Source organism: Pinus tabuliformis, chromosome Q (genome assembly GCF_031772625.1).
Source record: "Pinus tabuliformis cultivar Carrire ecotype Pingquan chromosome Q, CPIR1, whole genome shotgun sequence".
NCBI lineage: Eukaryota > Viridiplantae > Streptophyta > Pinopsida > Pinales > Pinaceae > Pinus > Pinus tabuliformis.
In genome coordinates this window covers 955964849-955992072 of record NC_142296.1, presented here as the reverse complement: position 1 = coordinate 955992072, position 27224 = coordinate 955964849, and the positions used below count along the sequence as shown (strand labels likewise).

Below are 27224 nucleotides of genomic sequence, written 5' to 3'. Positions count from 1 at the left end.
GAGAATATCACTCCCCTCAAAGGTTGAGAAAAGCACTCAACAGGACACCTATGTATGAGCAATCAATGCAAAGGTTGAAGGTCAATTGGATAGTCCTAAAACTCAGCCCACCACTACTCCTAGGGATGCTAGAAGGGAGAAAAGAAAAAGAGGAAAAGAGGCAGTGGGAGGAAGTAAAAAGGAAAGCAGGCTTCTATGAACAAGAAGAAGAGACCACAGTAGAAGCATGGGATGTCAGAGAGGCTACCAGAGCCATGAAGGACATGGGTATTGATTAAGTTGCTCAGAGGATGAGCAACACTTTTAGTAGGGGGGTGATGATGAGCCTCATCATTGAGCAATTATATGGGCCTTAATTGGCTTTAATTCACCTCCTAACTTAGTCAAACCAACTATTCTCACAACTTATTACATACTTTTGATTATATTTTGTTTATGAAATGAGTTAGAGTTGGATATTTGGCTTTGTGGTCTAATGTGCATGTAATGCAGGAATAAAGGATAAAAGCAAGGAAAAATGCAGGTAGAAAGGATAAAAGCAAAGAACTATGGCAAAGACCTTGGTAAAGACTCGAATGGGACAAGGGAGAGTAACTATAGGAGGTAAATCCTCCTCATTTACTACCCCTCCATTCGAATATTCCACCATCAGCTCAGAGTGCACACAACCATCACTTTGAAGACTAAAAGACAGTCAAGCAAGTGAAAGTGACACAAACTAGTTTTTCTTGAGTTAGAGGCCAAGCCTCCCTAATGGGAAGGAAGTTGTTAGAGACTTCAGATGTATAAATAGAGAGGTTTAGAACCTCAGTAGGATTCAGACCTCTATTGTAAAGCTCTGTTTTATTTTTGAGCTGCAAAGACCTGTGAAAGTTTTCTATGTAATCCATGGTTTTTATAATAAGAATGAGTTTTGTTTAAGCCAGCTCTGAGTTAACTCCGAGGGTTGAAGCTCTTGGGTTAGGGCTCGACCCAAGTAGCCAAAGCTCCTCTTTACTGTACATGTATGCTAGCATAGTTTCCTAGTTTTCATTGTTCATTTGCTTAAATAGCTTCCTGGTTCTATTTATTTGTTTAAATAGCTTTCTGGTTCTATTCAGTTGCTTAAGTAGGATTCATGGTTTTTCTGGTTATTTGCTTAGGTAGCTGCATTTTCATTACAGTAGCATAGAGTAGATCGGTTGTGTTGTAGTTTACTTCCATTTGTGCCTTCTTTCAGTTTACAGGTTAGCTAGGTGAAAAAGATCACTAGCAGGTTGTGCGCAGGTGTCTCGGCCTCATCTCCTCCCTCTGGGACCATGACTTGAGGAAGAGACCCTTCAGCAGCCCCAAAAACACAGGTCTCTAGTTCTTGCATGGGCTATGGAGTTCGTTGTCTAATGCAGTTATTTGTTCACCCGCACTTGTTTTCTCTGTCATCTTCATTTGAAATCACCTCTAGCACGTTCCTCATGCATCGCTTCCTCGTCGTCCGATCCCCAACAAACCTTCACAATCACCGTCCGATTCACTATTTTCTCCAACTACTGCCTCGAGTGGAGTCTACCACTTACTTTATGAACATTAAGTCCCCACCGTCGATCTGCCTTACTTGATCCGATGGCTATCGCGTCACCCGATCACTTTAGATGCTTTAAACCCCCACCGTCAATTTGCCTTGCCTGATCCGACGGCTGTCGCTTCACCTGATCGCCAACTAGCTTGGCCAATCTCCACCATTGATCAGCCCCGCCTGATCCAACGACTATCGCACAATCTCATGTGGATTAGTGCACGAATGTTATCCGCCCGAGAGCACACAAGAAAAGTGGTTTTCTCGTGCTATGTGTCATGCAGTAAGGCTAATCACGTGAAATTTCCAAATACTGCTTACAGCTTGAAGGGCGCGCGAGAAACTACTTACCGCCTTAGAAACTCGCTCCCTCATTTCCGCACGTTTCTTTTCCCCACGATATGATCTCTGTCGTCCATCTCTTGACTTCACCCGCGCGATAAGATCTTAGTCGTTCATCGCTCCTGTTAGCCTCGTCCGTCCATCTCTTGACTTCACCCGCGCGATTAGATCTCAACCATTCATCTCCTGTTAACCTCATTCGTCCATCCACTCACCTAATCCCTCGTGACACGATCTCCATCGTTCATCTACTTTGTTCCCTTGTTCATCCATCCATTCACTTAAGCCTTCACAATAAGATCTCCACCATTCATCCTGTTAGTTAACCCTGTTCACCCATCTATCTACGTAACCTCCTGTGATCCAATCTCCGCCGTTCATTTGCCTTTCACCCGACTAATTCTTATGCACTCTTGCTCCCTCACTTCCTCCTTTCACTAATTTTGATCTACGACTACTTTTTCCGCTTGAAAACCGATTTAGCTTAGTTTCTTTGCTTGCACCTTTGGATGGTTTGATGCTCTTTACTTCTGCAACTTAGATAACAGCCTTAGGATTAGTGTTAATTTAGCATTTCTGCTTAGCATAGCTATTTGGACGGTTAGTTAGGTTATGGTATGGTTTAGCATTTCATGTTGTTTTCTTCAATACTACAGTAAAGTAGCTCTCCCTTAGGATATATTTGCTATTCTTCCATCAAAATCAAGCTTCTTTTGACCCTACAAAAGTCTGGCTTGGAACCCCTAGGGTCTCTTGCAAGATGAGCAGTGACAACAGGCAGTATCTTCACTTTTACTTGTGCATATAGCATTGCCACCTCCAAGTTTGTACGAACCTCGGGTTGATAAGTAAAGCTGGTAGCCCTAGGAGTTGTAGCATTAGTGTTGCAATACCTAGGCTCATCAATTTTCTCAATGAATTTCTTTGCCCTATCTATGTCGCTATGTCCATCTACAACTGCATCTTTCTCAAAGATGAAATACAAAGGCGATTTAGGAAAATAACCAAGACATGCCTCAAAAGAAGAAGTTAGAGTAGAAGAGTATTTTTCTCAGTTGTAATCATGTTGAATATAATGCAATTGTTCATCCCACAACTTAGGATGCTTGCTGCAATATCATGTTAGCAAATGAATGACTGTCCTGTGTCCATCAAGTTCTATAAACTTGACCAAAATTACCCAACAAATCGAGAATCACGATCACTTACAATAGAAGTAGGCAATCCAAAGTGAACCCATACATTTTGAAAGAAAAGTTGAGTTGTTTGTTCAACTGTAATTTGCTTTTTACAAGGCATTAATATGCACATCTTGTTGAACCTATCCACAACTACATACAAATAATCATGACCTTTCCTTAACAAAGGAAGACCTCCTACAAAATCCATAGAAACACTTTCCCATGGTCATGAAGGTACTGAAAGCGATGTATACAATCCTAGTTTCCTATTACTAGGCTTAATGACTGCACACAATGAGCAACCTCTCATAAAACATGAGACACTTTCAAGCATACGAGGCCAATACAAATACCTCTGAAGATTTTCCATTGTTTTACTTACATCGAAATGTTCAGCAATAAGAGAAGTGTGCGCTTCCCTTGTGACATTTACTCTCTCTCCCTATGGAACACAAATTTCCCCCCAATGATACAACATATTACCATGAACATGGTAGTCTAATTCCTCAACTTGCTGTCCTTGACTCAAGTTTAAATATACCTCTTGAAAGTCAGCAACCTGTGTGTATTGTCTAACATAACTTTCGGGCAAAACATAATTATTCTTGAGTAAAATGGCTACATTTACAATCAGTCTAGAAAGCATATCAACAACTCTATTATATATACCTTTCTTATACCTGATTACCAAGTGGAATTGCTGTAAAAATCCCATCCAACGAAAGTGCCTTAACTGTTGCAATTTAGTTTGAGATTGCAGATAGTGCAGAGGCTGATGATCATAATGGATTCTTTTCCCATCAAATAATGCTTCCATTTCTTCACACTTTGTACCAATGCATAAATCTCTTTATCATACATAAGATAATTAATAACAACACCATTAAAAATCTCAGAATGAAATGAAAAGGGCTTACCATGTTGTAAAAGAATTGCACCCATGGCATAGTCACTTGCATCTGTCTGTATTTCAAAGGGCTGCCTCAAATCCAGCAATGCTAAAACTTGGGCTGAACTGATCTTTTGTTTCAAAGCATCAAATTCTTTTTGTTGTTTGCCTCCCCACTAGAAGACAACCTTCACTTTGGTCAACGCATATAGTGGAGCTGTTATGGAGGATAAATTGGAAATGAACTTCCTCCACTACTGCATTTCTCCTAAAAAAATCTTTACTTCTGTAACTGATTTGAGTATTGGCCAATTCACAATGATCGAAACTTTAGAGGGGTTTATCTTCAACTCACCTCCTCCAACTATGTGGCCCAAATACACTAAGAAAGTTTTCCCGAATTTATATCTATATATCTTCAGAAACACTTGTTCTTTTCTCAAGACATCCAACACTTTCCTAACATGCTTGACATGCTCTTCTCATGATTTTTTGAATATAAAAATATCATCTAAATAGAGAATTACAAATTCATCAAGAAATGATCTTAAAACATCATTCATAACTCTCATGTATGTAGCTAGAGCATTGCAGGGACCAAAAGGCATAACCAGCCACTCAAACAATCCCTGTTTGGTTTTAAAAGCGATCTTCCAAATGTCCTCCTCGGCTATTCTTACTTGATGATATCCACTTCTCAAGTATAATTTAGTGAAATACTTTGCTTTTTCCAACTGATCTAGAAAATCATCTATTCTGGACAGTGGGTATTGATTCTTTATTGTAATCTTATTTAAATCTCGATAATCTACACACATGCGCCAGGTTCCATCTTTCTTGGGTACCAATACTATTGGTGAACCACATGGCGAAGTAGAGGGACGAATTACTCCTTTATATAACAATTCCTGGACTTGTTTCTTAATTTCAAGCTTTCCAAAATTGACATTCGATACATACCAATATTTGGGAGTGGACAGTCTTGTTATAGATGAATTTCGTGTTGAATTCCCCTTTTTGGTGGCAATCCTTTTGGTTCTTGAAACATGTTTTCATATTGATTGACCACATCAACCAATTCAGCTTTCAACTTCACATCACAACCTACAAAGGATTCATGCTATGAGTCATTCATGAATTTCATGTTGAATTCCCCTTTTTGGTGCCAATCCTTTTGGTTCTTGAAACATGTTTTCATATTGATTGACCACATCAACCAATTCAGCTTTCAAATTCACATCACAACCTACAAAGGATTCCTGCTCTGAGTCATTCTTCTACTTGATCATAAGAAACACAAGACTCTTGCTGGAATTGACTAGTCGCTTCATTTCACTTGCGCTTGCCAAGGACAGACTAAGCTTTCTGCGATGGACTCTCACAATGTACTCCACTCCCTTTTTGAACAAATCATATTTGTTCTCAAATCTGTGGAAAACGTCTTTCCTTTCATACAGATACGGGCTTCCCAATACAATCCCTGAGATATCCAATGGCACAACATCTAATTCAACTTCATCAATGAAATTGGCGGTGATTGCAAATCTAAAAACACATTTTCGTGTGACCTACAAATTGGCATCCTTGGTTATCCAACCCAATTGATATGGTTTATGATGGGGCATAGTTTCCAGATTCATTTTCTTGACCAAATCCGCAAAAATCAAGTTGGACTGAAATCCGCTGTCAAACACTGTGTCGATTTTCATATGTTTGGAAATAAGTCGGATGTGGAACAAATCAATTCGGTTTTCCTCATTTGAAACGTTGTGATAGTTTTTTGTTGCGTTGGTACTTGCTACAGATGCCTCTTTGCTTGTTTTTGCCACGAATTTTCCCTTGGTGATGGTGGTTGCGATTTTTGTTTCATCTCCTAAGTCTGAACCCAAGTCGTCTTGTGCAGCAACATTGGTCTTCTGTTTCCATTTATTGTTAAATTTCTTCAGTTGTAATTTTGGATGAAGCTTCCATATATGCGTTTCATCATGTCCCTCCTTGGAACAATTATTGCACATGGGTTTCTCCCCTTCTTTCTTAACAGAAGCATTTTTCTTCTACTTTCCTTTAAACTTATTCCCTTTTTCTCTACTCTGAAATGACTTCTTCTTACCTTATTCCTATATATTTTTCCCTCTTTCTTCGAGGTGTGTAGCTTGAACACAGACCTCATCAAGATTTGTGGGACTAAACATAAGAATGGTATGTCGAAGATAGCTATGCAACCCTCTTATGTATTTCAACAATGTATCCTTTGACTGTAAGTCTACTCCTAGCATAAGAGCTCTTTTCCTAAACTCTTGAGTATACTCTTGCAAATTTTGACCTTTCAACTGTCTAAAATTTTGCCAATTCATAATGGATTTCTGCATATGAGCTAGAACTCTCTTTTTATAACAACAACGAAATCAGACCAAGAAATAGAGATCTTACCATGTTTTTTGATCCTGTCTTGAGTCCTTGCTTCCCACCATACACGTGTTGCACCCTCCATTCTCAATGAAGCCAACTGAATTTTGATGTCATCCTCTTGAAGGTTCTAAATTCTATAATACACCTCCAATTGACGAATCCAGTTATCTCGTTTCTCTGCATTAACTTCACCATTGTACATGGTCAACTCGAATTTAACATCAAGTTTCAGAAAAGGTGATTTACCAACCCCTTTTGAAGAATGATGATGAGTATGAGTAACGGTGGTATTTGTGGAAGAGTGTGAAGATGCTTTCGAAGAAGAAGATAAAGAATATGGTGGAGATGGTGGAGGTTTTCCTCCATTCCCATTGCCTCCTTTTCCTTTATCTTCTTCTCCATTGGGAGGCTTGGAGATTTCTCCTTGCAATCTATTGTTCCTCTCTTCATAGAGGATCTTAACCATCTCTGTCATATCAAAGAAAGTCTTTCTGAAGGTCTTCTCATCTTCTGTTATGATAGGTTCTCCTTCATGAGACATAGTCTCTGAAGACTCAACTACAACTTGAGGTTGAACTGGTGTAGAAGACTTCGACAACCTTTCTCTTCTTCCACTTGACCCAACTTTAGGGATTTCAACCAACTTTCCTTCACCTCTTTTGAGCTTTAACCTTGTAAGCATGACATAAACTTGCAAACAATTAAATCCTTCTTTCACAAGCAAATCAAAACCTTTAGCTCTGATACCAACTTGATCTTAAATGGAGAAGATTAGTAATGTTGTGTTAATTCCCCATTCAAAATTAAACCCAAGATGCTTATCAGTTGCTTTTCAAGTGCTTAAGGATTCAAAACTTTTGCTTAGTTAACATATTTTCATGAGAGTTTCTTATGTAACTGTTATGAATAATTTAACATAAAAACATATGCTGAACAACAACAATGAACATCAAAATACAACACGCAACAAGCACATGATAAAGGAGTTCACCCCTCCTGGGCTACGTCTCCTTGGTCCAGCTTCCAATGGCTAGGGCCTCTCTATCATGCTCAAATTACATCAAAAGTGTGTTTACAATTCTCAGATGCCTCTGAAACTTGTCCTAATGAGCTCAGAATACTAAAAAATGGTTATATAGCCTCTTTTTGCATCCAATTTGGATAAGAACTGAAGAATTTATGACTTCTCCCAGTTCCTCCACTAATTATTCCACAAATTGCTCTAAAACCGACCAAAAACCCCTTTTTTCGCTCCAAAATCCGCTAAGGTAGCGTGAAATTCACTATTCGGTGGGCTATATTATGTCGGCCTTATCGTAATCGTAATCGACAATGCTGCGGTGTTGGCTTAGTGGGCCCCGACCCAAGTTCAGCTTTAATTTAGCCAAACAAATCCCTACACTACTGGCCCTTTTGGCATCAATCTGCGGAGCACGGACTGAAGTCTCACCCAAAGCAGTATGGGGGGATGCTGGAACCAAGTTTCCACACCTAGAGATGGTAGTGATGTCGTTTTGTGCCCTAACTCTGCCTTCGCGCAGATCGATAAGCCTTTTAGGGCTTATCGATATACTTCCCTTAATCGGCCTCTAGACCTTCGCGAAGGTCTACGACTATCATTTGCGGACCCTAACCAGGCGAATCAACCACTTACGCACTTCTGTAATTACTCTTACTTCTGTATTTACCCAGATCGGCTTAAGTATCTGATAACTTCAATATGCATTAATATGTTCTTCGCGTAAACAGATATTATTACTTGCATACAGATAACAATGTAAAACATATAGATTCGCGCATCAATATAGCATTAAATCATGAAACCATTATTCAACATAACATAACCACATTTATTCATAACAGAAGTAAATAGATCAAACACAGATATTTCCAGAGTAATCTTCTTTATTAGTACTTTAGATCTTCTTATAGACTCTAACTACCTTGCGCACTCAGCTGCAGACTTCTACCCTAGGCCTCTGCGCACACAGCTGCAGAGCCTTTCTTCTATTCTAAGACTCTTCGCTCTTTTCGCTAATGACCCATTACATTCATCCTTACTCTCCAACTAACTTCCTTAGACTCTTCTAAGGCTCTCCTTTTTATACAATCCCATGGTCCGCGGACCATGGGTAGATATTCTAAAGCCGACACAACTTACATAAAAGAAGGGCAGAAACCCTTTATGAAACTTTACATCTACGCACTCCGTGACCACAAATTGCAGAGACTTTACACTTTACATACAAAAACTTGGGATTTTAACCCCAAAATCGACCCTAGGGGACCCTGTCCCAACATGCGGCCTTTTAACACAACAAACATTGCGATGTGGTATTGCAGACCAGACGGGATAATGAATTGCAACATATCAAATTCTGACTTCTGGAACCTCTCTCTCATTGCAATCGGTGAGTTTAGGTGGGCGGAAGGTCTTGTTTACCCAGCAAAACACCACGATTGTGATTTCGCAGACCTGCCGATATATTTAAATTGCAACATAAAAATTATTGCGTCTGGGTTCATCACATTTGGAACACAACCGCATCGGGGATGATTCTTGGTGCTGCTTCTTTCCTGCGATTGCGATATGTGATCACATCACATTGCGACCCCAAGCCTTGCTGGGGCCGGGGCCAATACGCTAGTTTGTTATCCCCTTCACTGATTGCGATTACCTCATCGCATCGCAACCCTGAACTTATCAGGGGCCTATTTGTAACACTAAACCACTTACCGTTGCAATATGCGATATGTGAGGGCCAATGGCGGGCTGCCACTTGGCGCCTCCTCATTCGCTGAAGACCTTGCTACATCATCCCAACCCTGCCATGTAGGCAAGTCAAACCTAAACCTTGACTTGCTTTAACTTCTGCATATGAACTCGGATTTGAGTGTCGTTCACACCGTTGGATTCATAATGACGAGCTCTTCAATCTGAAGCTGATTTTGACAAGGTTCTGACACTTTGATTTTTGAGCATAATTCTGAGCACCTAATCGATAGTGTCCATTGATTTCCATGGAGCATGCCATGATTGGTATGAAAGTGTGGAGGTAGGTACTTGTCTTGATTATGAGACTCTTCCGGTGTGAGGAAACCTTGCCAAGGAATGGATCGTTCAAGGGACTAGGAAGCATAGAAGGGGATGCTTGAACTTGGAAGGTGAGTCACTGCACGAAAGGGGGGATTAGATCACCCGAGGGACTGGGAAGCAGAGAAGGGGATGTCGAAAAATGATATTGGTTTTTAAAGGGTCATGAGAATGGTTGATTGGAATCGGAAGCACAATGGAGTGTTCCATGAAACAATGGGTTGGGAACTGTTCACTGAACGAACAAGGAGCACAAAGCACAACAACGCTAGATATGGAGGTAGGAAACACTCTAGAAAAAAAAGAAGAAGCTATCAAGCTGGACTAGGTGCAACAAGAGCACCAAGAAATTGCAAAGGAGCCATAAAAGTTTTTGATTTAGTAAAAAAGTATGTTAATTAGTTGTTGGGATTAGAACATCGAGGATGATGTTCCCTTTAAGGGGGTGGAGATTGTGACGCCCTTGGTATGCTTTGTTAATTAGTTGTTGGCATTAGAACATCGAGGACGATGTTCCCTTTAAGGGGGTGGAGATTGTGACGCCCTTGGTATGCTTTCTGATCGAGGTGGATATTTGTGGCCACTCACCTATTCCACTTGGACCCTCACCATTGTTTCTTTCAGTTTTTCAGTTTCCTTAATTGTAACAAAGTTTACTATTTTTGGCAGTTTTTCGAGTCTTGAACTTCCACAGCCGTTTTGAGGACCTAAACAACGGTTTTTTTTGGCAAAATTCCTCTAGTGATTGCTATGACAATTACATCGACAACTGTAGTGCTCGGAGAGATATTTCCAATGAGGTATCATACACGTCAAACAAAGATAATATGACCAAGTTACGACCCCAAGAAGTTGGCTGCCCAACTAACCCCAACGAGGCCCATAAACTCTTGGCGTTACATCTCCTCGGGTTAGGGTTTTGGTTGTTTTGGGTTTTCTCTTATTGTTAAATAATAAAAATTCCCTTGAGCCTCATTGTAACTCAGTTCAGAGGCATGTAACCGCCACATCTCTTCTTAGAGATAAGCTACCATCGCCCGAACTATCTTATTTCCATTCTGTTTGTAATCATAGTTCAATATTTTTCTATTCATGAAATGAAGTGTTCTTTTGTTGCATCTCTGTGTTTATGATTATATCTGTAAGTTGTAGCATTCATGTTTAATTTCGGATTAGTTGTATCAGAGGGGTCTTCTCTTTCTTTGTTTTTCTTTGCATGTCCCTAACAAGGTCAGGGTATAAGGAGTTAGGGCTTGATCTGGTTGAACCATTGTAGGATCAACCTCGGAAAACCCGACGACCTCCCATGGCGGAAGAAAAGAAAGATGAGGGGGTAGGAGATCCTTTCAAAATGTTGCTCGAGGAAGCCCTCAAGCGACAGAGGGACGCAATGATGGATAACTTTGCCCAGATCCTTTGACGGCTACCCACAGGCGATGCATCTTCATCCAGAAGCCACTCTGGAGGCGCTACTCCTTTTAAGGTACAAGTTAACTTCGATATTCCCATATTTGAAGGCCTGATAGATGCAGATGTCGTAGATAAATAGTTAAATCTGTTGGAAGGATATTTTTCAGTTCATGAATTTTCCAATCAGGAAAATATTACTTTTGCACTTCTCAAAGTCACCCCACATGTCAAGGACTATTGGGAAACCTACTGTGAACAAAAGGACGAGAGTAAACCCTCATTGTTTTCAGCCGCACCCACTTGGAATTCTTTCCGAAATGCCATCAAGGAACAATATTACCTTGTCGGGAGCTATGAAGATAAATACATAAAGTGGACCATGCTACGGTAGGGAAGGGACCAAGATGTGCCAGAGTTCACAAATAATTTCGATACCCTTCGCACGAAGATGGGTATCAAGGATATTGAGCAGCGTTTGGTGCTCAAGTACCACAACTGTCTACACAAGTACATCTAGGACGAGATGGAGTTCCTAGACATCTCCTCTCTTGGCATGGTGTATCGGTACGTTGTAATGATTGAGCAGAAGTTTAAACAGAAGAAGCAGGACTTTGGATCTGTGAACCCAAAGCAAGGAAAAGGCGCCCCAAAACCACAGAACAAAGCACCAAGCCAAGGCAGGGCTACCCAAGATAAACTGTCGAACCCGCAAGAAAAGAGCAACACCACGAAGACAAAGAAGGACACATGAAAATGGTGTGAGTTCCATAAGAGCTCCACTCACAATACAAATGAGTGTCGGGCCAAGCAGTCACTGGTGGCTGAGTTGAAGGCTTCCGAATCAGACACAGGTTCTGACTCTGAATCAGACGCAGGTTCTGACTCTGAATCAGAACCTGATAAGGGAACTGACAAAGGGAAGCAGATCATTGATGCAGAGCCCAGTGCCACTGTGGCCACCACAAAGATCCAGAAAATTGAGCCTGAAGATCCAGAGGAGGGGGGACGCCTCTTCCACTCATAGATGTGGATGAAGGATTCTCCACTGCAGTTCATTTTCGACAGCGAGATCCAAAATAACCTCATTTTAGCAGAGGTCGTGAAGTGACTGGGCCTAAAGACTACAACACATCCACAATCGTACACCATCGGGTGGCTTCACCAAGGACGAGATCTTTGCGTCAGCCAACAGTGTCGCCTTCCCTACAACATCAAGCCCTTCATGGATGAGGTACTGTGTGACGTTGCTCCTCTTGAAGTTTCTGATGTATTGTTAGGAAAACCATACTTGTGGAAGCGACATGTTGTATATGAGTCTAGACCTCGTTCTGTGATTATTACTTTGGCTAATAAGTTGTACAGGATACCAGAGGTAGCGTCGCCTACTGCCATCTCTTCGATCAAAACAAAGCAATGCAGTAAGATCATTTCCCAAACCAAGAAATTTGTTTTTCTTATGTCGCCCCCAAGGTAAGAGGAAGGTTGTGGCCATGACTTCCAGGCAAGGCTCCTTTGCACATTAGTAACAAATGGACAAGGTCGTGGAGGAGTACAGGGATATTTTTGCCTCACCCACAGGGGTACCTTTGCATTATCAGGTCAAGCACTCCATCGATCTAACCCTAGGTACGTCATTGCCCAATGGACTGATCTATCGACGCTCTGTTCTGGAGAACGATGAGATCAAGAGGAAAATTCAGGAACTACTGCAGAAAGGGCGCATCAGCCCATGCTCATCACCCTGTGGGAGCTCGATTGTATTGGTACAGAAGAAGGATGGGACCTGGAGGCTTTTTATTGACTATCAGGCGCTGAACAAGATCACTGTCCAGAATAGGTACCCAATCCCACGAATTGATGACCTTTTGGACCAGCTCAAGGGGGGAAATATTTCAGCAAGATTGACTTAAAGTCAGGTTATCACCAGGTGCCTAGCGAAACCTCCGATGTGTGGAAGTCTGCCTTCAAATCCAAGGAGGGCCTTTTCGAATGGTTGGTCATGCAATTCGGATTGACGAATGCTCTTGCAACCTTCATGAGACTGATGGACGACATCTTGCAACCCTTCACCAATGCATTCATGGCGATGTATTTAGATGACATCTTGATCTTCAACCATAATTGGGAAGAGAACCTCCACCATATTCGACAGGTCCTTCAAACCCTTCGACAACAGAAGTTGTGTGCTAAATTGGATAAATGCACCTTTTTCCTAACCCAGGTTCAATATCTGGGGTACATCATTGATGAGCAGCGTGTACATGTGGACCCATCCAAGATATAAGTCATTCGGGATTGGCCAGCCCTAACCACTCTAACAGAGCTCCGCAACTTTTTGGGTCTTTCCAATTTCTACCGTAGGTTCATGTTGGGGTTCTCTCATATCACTTAGCCTTTAAGTAAAGTCACCAAGGGCGGAGCAAAAGCAAAGTTCTTTTGGTTGGAAACCTAACAACGAGTGTTCTCTGAGTTGAAGAATCGCCTTTGTTCTGCATCAGCGCTCACATTACCAGGCCTACAACAACCATTTGAGATTGAGACAGATTCCTCCAACTATGCTATTGGTGTGGTTCTTACTCAGCATGGGCATCCAGTGGCTTACCACAGTGAGGCACTTTCAGACACAGTCCAAAAGTACCCCACTTACGACAAAGAAATGTATTCCATTGTGCAGGCCTGTCATCAATGGAAGCATTATATTATGGGGAAGGAAACGGTCATCCTCACAGACCACCAGCCTCTACAGTTCATACAGACACAAGGAAGTTGTAGAATGGTCGTCGTCAGAAATGGTTCATCTATCTGCAACGGTTCCATTTGAACATTAAGTATAAGAAGGGTTGCACCAATAATGTCACTGATTGCCTCAGTCGACCACCGGTCATGGCGCTAATCACTGTGTTCGACTCCTGCGGGCATGAGACATCAGGGTGGCCACATCTTACAAGAGCGATCCAAAATTTGGCAACATATACCAGACACTCTTGGAAGGAAAGCAAGTTCCAAATTTTCACCTTCAGGATGCACTGTTATACCACTTGGGACACATCTGCGTTCCTTCAAGTGAGCATGCCAAGATGATTTTGGACGTGCACTACGGTTGGGTCACTGGAAATTTCTGAGTAGAGAAAATAGTGGCGGTATTACATAAGTATTTTTATTGGCCGAAACTTCGTCAGGGTATTGGGAAGTACATTAGATCTTGTGCCGCCTGCGCCATTGCCAAACCAACCATCAAGAAGCAAGGCCTGTATACTCCTCTACCTACTCCTAGTAGGCCTTGGGAATATATCTCCATGTATTATATGTCGGGCCTTCCTTCTACTAAGCACGACAACAATTGCATTTCCGTGGTCATCGACAGATTCTCTAAGATGACCATCATGGTGGCTTGTAAGAAGAGTATCACAGTAGAGACCACTGCTAAGCTCTTCTTTGAGAGAGTGTGGATACACTTTGGGATCCCACAGTCCATTATCTTAGATCGAGACAACTGATTCTTGAGTGCATTTTGGTCAAGTCTCTGGTCGATGTTGGATACAAAACTTATTAAGTCCATGACTTTCTATCCCCAAACTGATGGCCAAATAGAGGTTGTCAACATGATGATCGTACACATTCTGCGCATGTACAACTCAAAGCATCCACATACATGGGATGAAAGTCTCCCCTATGTCCAACACAACTACAACAGAGCTCTCCACAACTCAACATGCCACAACCCCTTTCAAGTAGGGTTGGGATTTCAACTATTATGCCCCATTGATGTGGCCATACCATTTGTAGCAACTCAAGTAGATTCGACTCACGTGCATTTCGAAGCTGAAAGGGCTAACAACTTCATTGAGTGCATTCAACACATCCACCAATAGGTCCATGATATATTGGACAGAGCTAATGCTAAGTACAAGCAACACCATGATCAACATCGAGTGCCACACAAGTTCCAGGTGGGTGACAAAGTTTGGCTACATTTGCAGAAGGAGCGCCTTTCTGGACCCCACCGCAAGCTTCGCCTGCTCTGATATGGGCCATACACCATCACCAAGGCCGTCAGTGACATTGCCTTCGAGCTTAGCATCCCACTGTTCCTTGGTCTATACCCAGTGTTTAATGTAGATCGTCTTCGATATACTTTCCACCATTATTGGACACATTTGACATTGCAAAACAACTCACACCAACAGAGCTCAACCAAGAATGCATGAAACATGCCACAACTGATTAGATCATGGACACACATATCATTAACACTCGACAACAAAGGATACAACTATATCGAGTTGTCAAAGCATGCCAACTCCTTCACCAAGGAAAATGGCTCACCAGGGACCAAGTTCAGTAGAAGTTTCCTCATCTCATGGAGGAACTCAACGCAATGGGGACCATTGCTTCCTAAGGGGGGAGGACTGATCCAGGTGGATATTGGTGGCCACCTGCCTATTCCACTAGGACCCTCACCATTGTTTCTTTCAAATTTTCAGTTTCCTTAACTGTAGCACAATTTACTATTTTTGGCAGTTTTTTGGGTCCTGAACTTCTTGAGCCATTTTGAGGCCCTAAATGATGCCTTTTTTGGGCAAAATTCCTTAAATGATTGCTATTGCAACGAGGTATCATACACGTCAAACAAAGATAATATGACCAAGTTACGACCCTAGGAAGTTGGTTGCCCAACTAACCCCAACGGGGCCCATAAACTCTTGGTGTTACATCTCCTCGGGTTAGGGTTTTGGTTGTTTAGGGTTTTCTCTTATTGTTCAATAATAAAAAGGCCCTTGAGCCTCATTGTAACTCAGTTCAGAGGCATGTAGCCGCTACATCTCTTCTCAGAGATAAGCTATCATCGCCCGCACTATCTTATTTCCATTCTATATGTAAGAATAGTTTAGTATTTTTCTATTAATGAAATGAAGTGTTTTTCTGCTGCATCTCTATGTTTATGATTATATATGTAAGTTGTAGCATTCTTGTTTAAGTTCGGATCACTTTCCCCCTAATTTTTATAATGTAACGATACTCTAAATTATGAATGAATATATTTTTATGTAAGAGGGAATTTACATAACAATGCTAGGGTTGGATCTTCCTCTTGGGGAAACACATGAGAAGTGTTGGAAAGACCTACAAAGTGGAGGGAATGAAAATTCCCTGGGAAGATAATTTGAGGCTTGGAGGGGCTCAAGAAAATTATGAGGAAAAAGGGAATGAATGCTTGCCATGAATTGATTGAGAAACCACTCAAGGTGTTTGCCAAAGAGCTGAGAAACCACTTGATTTTATAAGTGATCCCTGTTTGAGCTGAGTATGACCTCCTACTAAAACTATTGAAGAAATTCCCCTTAGATTGTGGATCTGGCTCGGGGGTGACTACTGTAAGTAATTCTTGCTAATATAGGTTTATGGTTGGGTGGAAAATTGAAGTCCCAACTTTTGTTTGGTCATTTGTTTTATTGTCAATGAATGCATATAGTGAGAGTTGTGAAACTAAAGATTGCATTTGTGGAATTCAATTTGTAGCTTTGAGAAATGCTACATGACTGTAGGATGTTGGTGCATGAGGTTTATTAACTAAAATGCTTGAATGTTATGTAGTTTTTCTTATAAGTTTTGTCATGCATTTATAAGTTAAATGCTTGAAGTTATCTATTTACTATGTATGGAGTGAATTCTATGTTTAATGTACTGATAAATGGCTTGATTATCAACAAGGGATGCTCTAATCCTGTGTGGAAGTGAGAGGTTGACCCTTGAGTAATCATCTCAAGGATGGGTTTATTCTTGTGTTCTTGTTAAACATGCAAATTAGTCTGGATGACCAAGTATGAAAAACGATAATAAATCTCTCGTAAAATGCATATCTAAATTAAAAGCTTGAATGCATCAGTAAAATAAGCTTGAATGTATGCATTTTGGCCATTAGGCCTCAATCTATGAATCACATGCTCAGGCAAGATGGCTATGATTTGTGAAGAAATGTATTAATAAACATAAAATGCAGGTCAATTGGGCCTAAGAGTAAATGAAAGGACACATCTCTGTTGTGATTGATATGAAACTAACAATTTGGCCATCACACCTTATTTGATAACTTGCAAGCTGAAGAGGGTAGCCTTGTTTATATATATATATATATATATATCTATATAATTTTGCAAGATGCAAGTTGAGATGGGCTGAGGCTGTGCAAAATGCTTAGAAGGGAAAACACATGGCATATATACATATATGTGCTTACACACTTGTGTAGACACTTGCATGCAAGAATAAGAGTCAGGTCGAGACTTTGTAAAAGCTTAGGAGGGATAACTAGTTGGGCCACGAACATGTTCGCATGTGCTGCGAATATGGAGGCCATGGGCAAAGGCTTGGTCATATATACTTATAAAAGCTTTGATTTCGTTAAACGCGTGGGAGTTGAAAACCATAGGCTCTGCCTTGAACCTTGTATGCCCATAGGGTCAGGAGCCATGATCAAGTGCGAAGGAGAGGATATTTGAGCCGTTGGATGCCTGGAAGCATCAACATTGTCCACGTAGCTTGCAGGAATTACCTGAGAGGTTTCAAGTGGAGACAAGTACATATATTACATGGAATTATCTGCTAGGACGACATGGCACACTGGGGCCCATTGGCAGTGTAGCCATCATTGAATCTCCATCGTTGATTAGTAAGAATGCTCCCTATTGTCAGATGACCTTGGCAATTTGAGTCTGTGACGTCACCTCAACGTTGAGAGACAGTGACGTCACCTCAACGCATCCACTCTAGAAAATTCTTGTGGAGCTTGGTGCAATCTCGCCAAGATTTTATCCTCGGGATGAAATGGCAGGAGTGGGGCCCCTCCAGTACGATTGAGTTTAGTATAGTGTTGTATGTAACCAATGGGGTAAAGCTTATGTGTATGCACTCCACATAAGCTTGATGATTTAACTTGAAGGCATACCAAAGTATTTGTAAAGGGGATTGAAGGGAAACTTCCAAGATTTTATTCTCGAGACAATGTGGCATTGTGGGCCCATTCATTTGTGACCCATGTGAATGATTGAGCGCTCTCGATAGGTTGATGTGGCAACATAACTAAGTGGAACTTCCACATAACCCTAGAGGATTCCTTATCAGCGGTTCGAATGGGGATTCCAAAGGAAATTTCTAGGATTTTATTTCTTGGATGAGGTGGAATAGGGGGCCCACATGACATTCATGTCTGGAATAGGGTCCACCCTTATAATATATGTGTATATGAGTATGTCTCGTGAGTATGGAAATGAAATGAATGAGTTCGTAGTGGATAATATGATGACTTGGAGGGCCACACGGGCACCATGTGGGGACGACATGGGAGTCACTTGGCGAGTATTGATGACTTTGCATGTGGATATTGCCCGAGTCTTTAATCGGCTATATCTTTTGATCCAAGAGCCAGATTGAAGCAAAATTTATACTATTGGAAAAGTATTGACGAGATGATCACAATTGTGTTGTTCATTTTAAGTTTTGAAGATTTTGAAAAGGTAAAAAATTTAGACCCCATTTCCATAACTAGAACGTTGGAGGTCGAGTCAACTGAGTAATTGCCTCCTTCTACCCTTGGTAAGGGCTAGGGATAGTAGGGGGTGTGTTGCAAAATCAATGTCTTTCTCAATTAGAGGGCTAGAGTGAAGTTACAGATGTTAGGTCATTCCACATGTATAATGACTTAAGAGTTCACAAGGCTGAAAACCATTACAACAATATTTATCAAGTCATCATAGCTCATCATGTCACTAGTGGGGATTTGAACAATCACTCCACTGAACCACTTAAGATAACACAATTGGTAATTATATATATATATATATATATATATAAAACAAGAATTTTGATAGCTTTAATACAAAAAATTGATAAGTGCCACAAACATGTGAGTTACAACATGTCTCAAATAACTTGAATCCACACAACTGAGAAAAAAAAAATAATAACAATAATTCAAAAAATTCTTACTTAACAAAAATAAAAAATTTCAAAAAATTCTTACTTAAAAATAATATACTATATTATAGTATATCATTTCTATTCTTTCTTTCTCAAATTTATTTTATTTTTTATAATAAAATAATTATCAACTTATTTTTGTTGTTAATATTGTTTTAGAGCTATCACATAAAACAATATCATTACTTAAGTATGGGGGATTTTCGCAGTGCATTATATTAGATATCATTTTTGGGATTCAACTGCGTTAAGTAAGTCATTCAAAGTATGACCATTTCCATGAGAGGTAGTCGTAAAGTGACTAATTTCTCATGATGATTGATGCTATGTGATTCGTTCTCCACATTTCACTAGTTTCAATCCCACTTCTTCACCCCTGTGAGCATCACCCGATGCAATGAGTGCTAAGTGAACTATTCAAAAATCATGAGAAATTAGTCACTTTACGACTACCTCTCATGGAAATGGTCATACTTTGAATGACTTACTTAACGCAGTTGAATCCCAAAAATGATATCTAATATCATTACTTATAATCTATATTATAATAAGAAAAAAATATACTTTCAAGGAATTTTACATAATTTTAAATTACATTTTAGAAATAATACATAGACATCTTTAAATTAAATTTTACACGAAACTATGTTTTGTAGGGGTGGATGTTCTAGCTTTGATAGCGTTGTCGTAACCACAGGTACGATTAGATTATCCATTATTTGTGAACAAACATCTATTGGACAACCAACTGCCAAGTATCTTACCTATCCACACATTACACCGAAGTTGGGAGGAGGGACGAGGGATTCAGTCATTGAGGTTCCTTCCTTCCTCCGACCCTCCTCATCTTCATCATCTGATCTTCACAAGTAAAATGTCGTCCTCAACTTTTACCCCTTCTACATTCTTAAACCACCGTCGTTTCCTTCTTACGACACTGGACGATAACAGCAGAACATCGCCTTCGACTGCTTCTGCTGCTGCTCCTTGTTCGTCAGTTTGGTCGTGCGATGGCAGTCGACATGGAGACCATGTTTATGACATGGGCTCCACCTTCCAGAATAGCAATAGCAGCAGGAGCAGGTGCTTCAGAAGGTTGTGGTTGTCCAACTGTAACAGTAGCAGGAGGAGGAAGATGAATGATATCTACCAATCGGGTGGTTTCAAACATCTCTCTGCAATAGCAGCAGCGACATCCTTGGCATTTCTCCTCACCTCCACCCCCGGTAATTCATTCATTCCATGGTTGTATCCATTAATTTGTAGGTTAATTCTACACAACTAGCCTTCATATACAAAACTTTATTTAAATGCCACTTTCCATTCACAACCAAATGAAACCTTCATTTTTTTAAAGTTATTATAATTCTAGGTAAATCTGTGTCTGGTTTGTTCATAGCACTGTATCCTGGTGGCTGCAGCCGATGGACGTTTATTTAATAAATTCCATTTTCCTTGAACCCACTCTGTAATTTTTAGACTACATGGTTTCCTTAGTTGCATCTACCAGTTCCAGTGGCATTATGGGCTATGTAATGGTCTCTTTACATGTGGAGTGAGTCGTGACCCTTTGTGAATTGAACTTCTACCTTTACTGGTAGCTACTCTGTACTGATCACTGCCCAAGCTTCCTAAGATTCCTTCCATTGACAGATGACCTAATGTAATATTATAAAAGAAACTCTTGACACATTTGCAGCTTTTCTCTGCATTTTATTAATCAATTTTGCTAATGGCAATTCCAAATATCTTGAAATAGCTTAAATACTTTCATTACTTTTCGTAAGTACTCACAAATTTGTTTGGAGGACTTGTACTGCTGCTACGGGATATGGCTATGGATCTTTGGCTCAATCAACAGCTTCAGCAACTGCATAATGAACAGAGTCAAAAGCTTAATCCACTTACTAAATGGCTTAAACAACCGGATCAATTGCGTACCACTGGATAGCCTAAAGGCAACTTGGTAACTTGGGAAGTAGCACTTGTGTAGGACTGTTGAAATTTGTTTAGAGGCTATGCTGTTGGAGATTGATGGCGTTATTGTCATTGATGGCAAAGGAGCAGCAAAATAGCAGCAAGACAAGGAGCAGCAAGGATGTATGGTATGGTTGATGGCAAGGGAGCAACAGCAAGGCAAAGAATCCGCGAATATGTGATGACAAAGGAGCAGCAAGGCAAGAGCAGTAACAAGATCAACAAAGGTATGCAAAGGAGCAGATCAAGATCAACAAAGGTATGCAAAGGAGCAGATGTAATACCTGTTGGGGAGACAAATGCTAGATGTTGATGGCACATATATTGATGCAAGATGTTGCATAAGTTATTCTTGGCATGCTTGATGACAGCAGAACAAAGGAGCAACAAATACCTTGATGGTTTGGCAAAACATTGATGTTGGCATGTGTGGTGTATAAGGCTGATTTGAAGACTGGTTTGGTTGAGCTGAATTGTTGTGATGCAAGGCAAAGGCAAGTTTGCATGACAGCAAAGGAAAGATGTTAATTTTTGGTATGTTCTATGCTTAAGAGCAATTTATTTCAATTTCTTATTAGCCCAATATCAATTTCCAGTTTAGCAATCACATCAGCGTGATAGTAAAATGCAGAGAGAACATAAACATAAACCGTAGAAGACAAGCCATACAAGAGGACACAAGATGTGGCACCAACCAGGGACAAACCCCAATGTGGGGAAACCCTTGATCAATTCTTCTTATAATCTTCAATAGGTCAGCAGAGAGAGAGAGATAGTACAAATATACAAAACTAATATTTTATGACAGCAACGACAAACCCTAACCAGCAAAGTCAAAGCTGGTCAAACAAGTCAGATTTGACCTCCAATCAGCTCGGTCAAAGGCCAGTCAACTCGGCCTTCAACAGCAAGAAGAAGCAGCCCAAAACAGTCCGAAAATCCCAGTCAAATGTTGGTCAACTGCAGTCAAACTTGTGACCAGCCCTAACACAGTCAACGCTGGTCAACGCAGGGTCAAAGTGGGGTCAAAGAGGCTGTCCAAAACTGTGGCCTGCCAAGGAGAGGCGGCCTAACCCAATCCGCAATCAAGAAGAGTCAACACTGGTCAAACACTATCCAAATAGCCTTCCTGCAGCTTCGGTCAAACTCGGTCAACGCAACCCTAAACAGAAAACAGAGTTCTTCCTTTCAGACGTGCGAGAGATTCTGCTCCAGCTATGCGTACCCAAACAAGAGAGGAGAGAGAAGGATGTGAGGATGAGATGGTGAAATAATGCCATGAGGTCTCCTCTTTTTATATGCGACGTTGAGGTTAAGTTGGGGGTAAAAATTATTGTTTTGCTTGCTGGCCGACCTTGACAAATTGTCAAGAATATAAATAAATTCATATCTCCATATATACATGTTGGAATTGGATAATCTTTAAATCAATCCTACACTTCTTGGAGAGAGGAATCCAAGAAAAATATCAGCTGCCATAAATAAGGTGACCCATATGGAGTTTGGCCCTAGTTGCCAATTTTAACACTCCCTCTCAACTAGGGAGAACTCCATCTGCCAATCCATTTGTCAGCCATTACTATCTCTGCCATCAATGCACTGCTCTACACTGCTCTGCTCTGCTCTTCTATGCTCTGCTGAATTATGAAGAAGAAGAAGTGATCGAGAATGTATCATACCATTCTCTACTGATCCGAAGTCAATCCCAGATAAAAGAGAGTGTCTCATACCACTCTTACTGACTCGAAGTCAGTTCCAATAAAGAGAGTGTGTCATACCACTCTTACTGACCCGAGGTCAGTTCCAATTTATCCCAGATCAATATCATCCTAGCATAGGGAGTACGGTAGTACACGATGCATCCATCGGTAGTACTATGGTCCCTATTCTCATTTCCCTACTCTTTGGCTAGATGAGAGGTACTTCCCACGAGTCCCAGACTACATCGGTAGGATGTCTCAGCAGGAGAAGGATGAACCACTCATCCTGCCTACATGTTGCCATGGGGTATCACAGGGGCAGGCTGAACCACTCACCCTGTACACAACAAACCACTAGGGGAACACTGAACCACTCACCCTATGGTTTCTCATCGCTCCAAGAAGTACCCCAAGCCCCTAGAGCTCCTACAACTCAATGTCCATATAATAGGGTCTCTCCACGACTCCTAGTCGTTCTCGGAAAGTCAAGAATTTGACCTTTCCCAGGGGCTTCGTCAGAATGTCGGTGACCTGCTCATCAGTCCCAATGTGATGGAGCGTTATTGCTCCTCATTGTAACATATCCTGAATAAAGTGGTACCTGATATCGATGTGCTTGGAGCAATCATGAAATACAAGATTCTTTGATAATCGGATCCCACTCTAGTTGTCGCAGAGGATCACGGTGGTATCCAGCATATGTCCAAACAACTCACTGAGGAGCTTCCTCAACCAGACAACTTCACAGGAGGCCATACTTACAGCTATGTATTTAGCCTCAGCAGTGCTCAAAGCAACCGACTTCTGCTTCCCAATGTTTTAAAACTCCAACTTCGACACCAACTCGGCCGAGGGTCGACTCCGACTTCGACTCCGACTCGGTATCGACTCGGCCGGTTCGATTTCAATGACTTGGTTGTTGTAAAAAATACATTAAATATTTATTTTTTTTATAAAAAACATAATTTTAAAGATTTTCATTCATGTTTCCAAACACACAGCATTAGAATATAGATGGAAGACAACATATGATCAAAGTAGGCTCATGAATATATCCATTATATCAAAATGGCACCCAGTGCACTGTCCAATACATACATGATCAAAGATTCAAAACAAAAACACATAACCAAGGAGGCTAGAAATGGCCTCTACAACAAAAGTAAACTGTGACCAGTACTACTAGCTAGTAGCTGCTGCCAGAGGAGCCAAGATCATGTGGATCAATCTCTGGATCATCATCAGAGTCAGACAGGGGGCCCCATGGCTCCTCCTCATCATCATCTCCAACTGCAACTGTAAAAGTGGTAGCACTAGCAGGATGTGCAGCAGATGCAAGCTGAGATAGACGAGATATGCGGCTGCGCTTCTGTCGTGGCTGAGCAGAGGAAGCGTCTGCAGGCTGCAACTGGAAGACTTGCTCGCTGTGAGGCTGAGGTTGGTACAAGTGGATTAGGATCTGCATTCAACTGAACATCATGTTCGAGTGATGTCCCCCCCGTAAATCCAAATCAAGATCCTCATCAGAATCAAACTCTGCTGGATGACTCTCGACTACCCAATCTGATGTTGGATCAATGTCTTCCAACACAATGGGATCTGAATCAGGTCTTTTGTTCAGCAATTGGTTGCATCTGAGCCGGAGGTTGTATTGGACTTAAACTAGATCATATAACCGTTTTGATCCAAACGGTTTCTCTTCTTTGTGTGAATCCTCTCAAAGACAGACCAATTGTGCTCACACCCAGTAACACTGCAAGTTTGACTCAAAATATGAATTTTAAACTTCTGCAATTCAGGACAATGGCTACCAAAAGCCTCCCACCATTGTGCTGCAAAAAACATAGGAGTGTAATGAGTTAGCTCAACAAAATTACAATTATATCCAACTTTCAAATTATAAACGATTTAACAAAATTTAAAAAAACTATTAAGAATTTGAAAATTGAAATTTTTGTTTACCTGGCTCATCTGCTTCTCTTGTAATCTTTGCTAGGTTCTTCCCAAAGGTACCTGAGGCATTGGTGAAGGTCGTGACCTGTAGGTGTATCTCCAGCAGATCAGACTCCAATGGGATCATGCAATCAATGCAGTCAATCAGTCCATCTCTAACCTCCCCCCTCAAAGCTCCTGTCTCCTTAGCTTTATAATGATACCGTGGGTTCAAAAAATACCCAGCTGCATGTATAGGGCAATGGAGTTGATTGTTCCATCTTTCATCAATGATTGCCCAAATGGGCCCATACTTAGCCACTTTATCCTTGTATGCCCTCTTTATTTGCTCCTTTGCTTGATCCATAGCCTCATAAATGAAGTCCATAGCCAGTCTTTCCCCATCCACCAATCGCAACACCTTAACCAGTGGCTCAGCAAGCTTCACAATCTCTGCTGCCTTTCTCCAAAATATTTCTTCATTAACTTTCTTTTTCAATTCTTTGCCTTCTAGTTTGTGAGACCACTGGCTTTGATTCCATTCATCACTGGAAAACAACTTTTGCAAGTTTCTATGTTGGGAAAGCATAGATTGCAATGTCAAAAAATGAGTAGCAAATCTAGTGATGGTAGGCCTAATAATATCCCTGCCCCTAGTGTGTTTCCTCATGAGGCTCAAAATCCATGAATGATTGTAGATAAATTTTGTTATGCTTTTGGCATGATTTACAGTGATTTTGACCCAAATCTAGTTTTCCAATATCTTCAAGCATGAGGTCTATGCAATGTGTAGCACATGGGGTCCAAAAGATGGTCTTGTGTTTTTCCTCTAATAGTTTACCAACAAGAACATAGTTAGAGGCATTATCAGTGATGACTTGAACAACATTAGCCACCCCCACCTCCTCAACAACCTCATCCAATCGCTGAAACAACAATTGCCCATCTTTTACCTTATCAAATGCATCAATTGATTATAAAAACATGGTTCCCCGTGGGCAGAAGATAAGAAAGTTTATGATGGTACGGTTTCTTTGATCAGTCCATCCATCTGACATGATGGTACATCCTGTTCTTGCCCATGAGTCCTTGAAATCATTCAAATACTCATTAATAGATGAAATTTCTTTCTGCAAACGATACTCGCTTAGCTCATGCATAGTAGGGCCTTTGAAGCCTTTTCCAGCAGCATGTATGGCATCAAACATAGGCTCATAATATGGTGAATGGGAAGCATTGAAGGGGATATCAGCATCATACCACCATCTAGCTATGTAATCACAAGCAATCTCCCTCAATTCTTTCCTCCAATGGTCATCTAAAGTGGGCTGCATTTGACTTCTACTAGCTTGAGACCATGTGCATCTGATGGAGAGGAGGGAGTGAAATAACTTTTGATATTCATATCACCCTTTTTCATTCTACCCTTTCCTTTTCTTGAATAGAATCAAAAGAGGGAGGAACATATCGGAAGGGGTTGGATGCATCAGTACAAGGGATAGAGGAAGAACCCTCAAAATCAAAATGGGGGTTGGTAGCCATCATTTTTTGTATATCCCTCTTCCTCCCAATTTCAGCCTCTAACTCTTTTTGCCTAGCCTTATCTTTTTTAAACTTCTCAAAGTTGGCTAACAATTCCTTCCTAATCTCCCCAATTTCTGGTGAGGTACATGGAGTAATTTGGCCTCTAATCCCCGCCAAGTGTTGTTTCAGCCTATTAATGCCCCTAGGACCTTCCTTAATTTTCCTATGGCAAAATTTGCAATGCATTTGACTTTCAACCATTTCAACATATGCCCAAGCAGCATCTTTCACTCTAGGTGCCATTTTTTGACTTGGAAATGAAAGCAAACAATCTGAAAATGAAAAAAAAAACATTGATTCAATGTTCATTTCTTTCACAAAAAACACTCTTTAGGATTTCTAGATTTGCACATAAAATTTAATAAGCAAAAACAAATTTGTACAAGTGAAAAAAAATACCTCCAGGCACAAACTGCCTCCTCAAGCTTTCTCCAAGAAACCAACTCCTCAATGCTACTCCAAATGGTTGCCCAAGAAGCTCCTCACTCCAGCTACAATGCTTGCCCAAGAATCCTCATTGCTGCTCCAAAAACAAACTCAACAACTCCTCACAAACTCTCACTGAAACTTTCACTCAAAAGCATGAGATGGTTGTGAGAGAATGAGAAGGGTTGAGTGGATTAAATAGGGTTTGGGAGAGGGGAATGGACCCCAAAGACCAACAAACCAATTACTAAACCCCTTTGGAGTCCCCCACACTCAGCAAATATTAGTTTTTTTTAAAAAAGCCGTTTTTTATGTCATCGAGCCGCTGTACGTAACCCGACTAGGTTGATACGGTCAATGGCCGGGTTGCAATTTCCAAGGCTGGCTCAGACCAACTCGGCCGAGTTGGTTCCGAGCCTGCCGTTTTCTAAAACATTGTTGCTTCCTGTTCATCCAGGATATCGAAGCAGAACCAAAGAGAAACAACACCTAGAGGTGCTCTTGCAATCCACCACACTGGCTGCCGAATCAACATCAGAATAACCATGCAGCCTCACATCTTTGGCAGTGTATCTCAGTCCATGAGTGATTGTGGCCCGAAGATATCTCAGAAGATTCTTGGCACCAATCCAATGTGTGTGATGAGGCTCAACCATATATTGGCTCAACGTGTTAACTGCAAAACATATATCCGGACGGGAGTTCACCAAGAACATCAATGCTCCTATGAGTTGACAATACTCAGAAGCAT

The 27224-nt window shown here is 41.0% G+C and overlaps 1 protein-coding gene across 1 annotated transcript in view; it reads left to right on the top strand.

The window, feature by feature from the left end:
• Window positions 1–19589: 19589 nt before the first annotated feature.
• Window positions 19590–27224, top strand: part of LOC149222655 (uncharacterized) — a 32917-nt gene continuing 25282 nt past the window's right edge. The window contains exon 1 of the mRNA XM_089385542.1: window positions 19590–20080. Coding sequence (XP_089241668.1) covers window positions 19729–20080 — 352 coding nt within the window. The 5' untranslated portion in view covers window positions 19590–19728. The remainder of the gene's footprint in view (window positions 20081–27224) is intronic.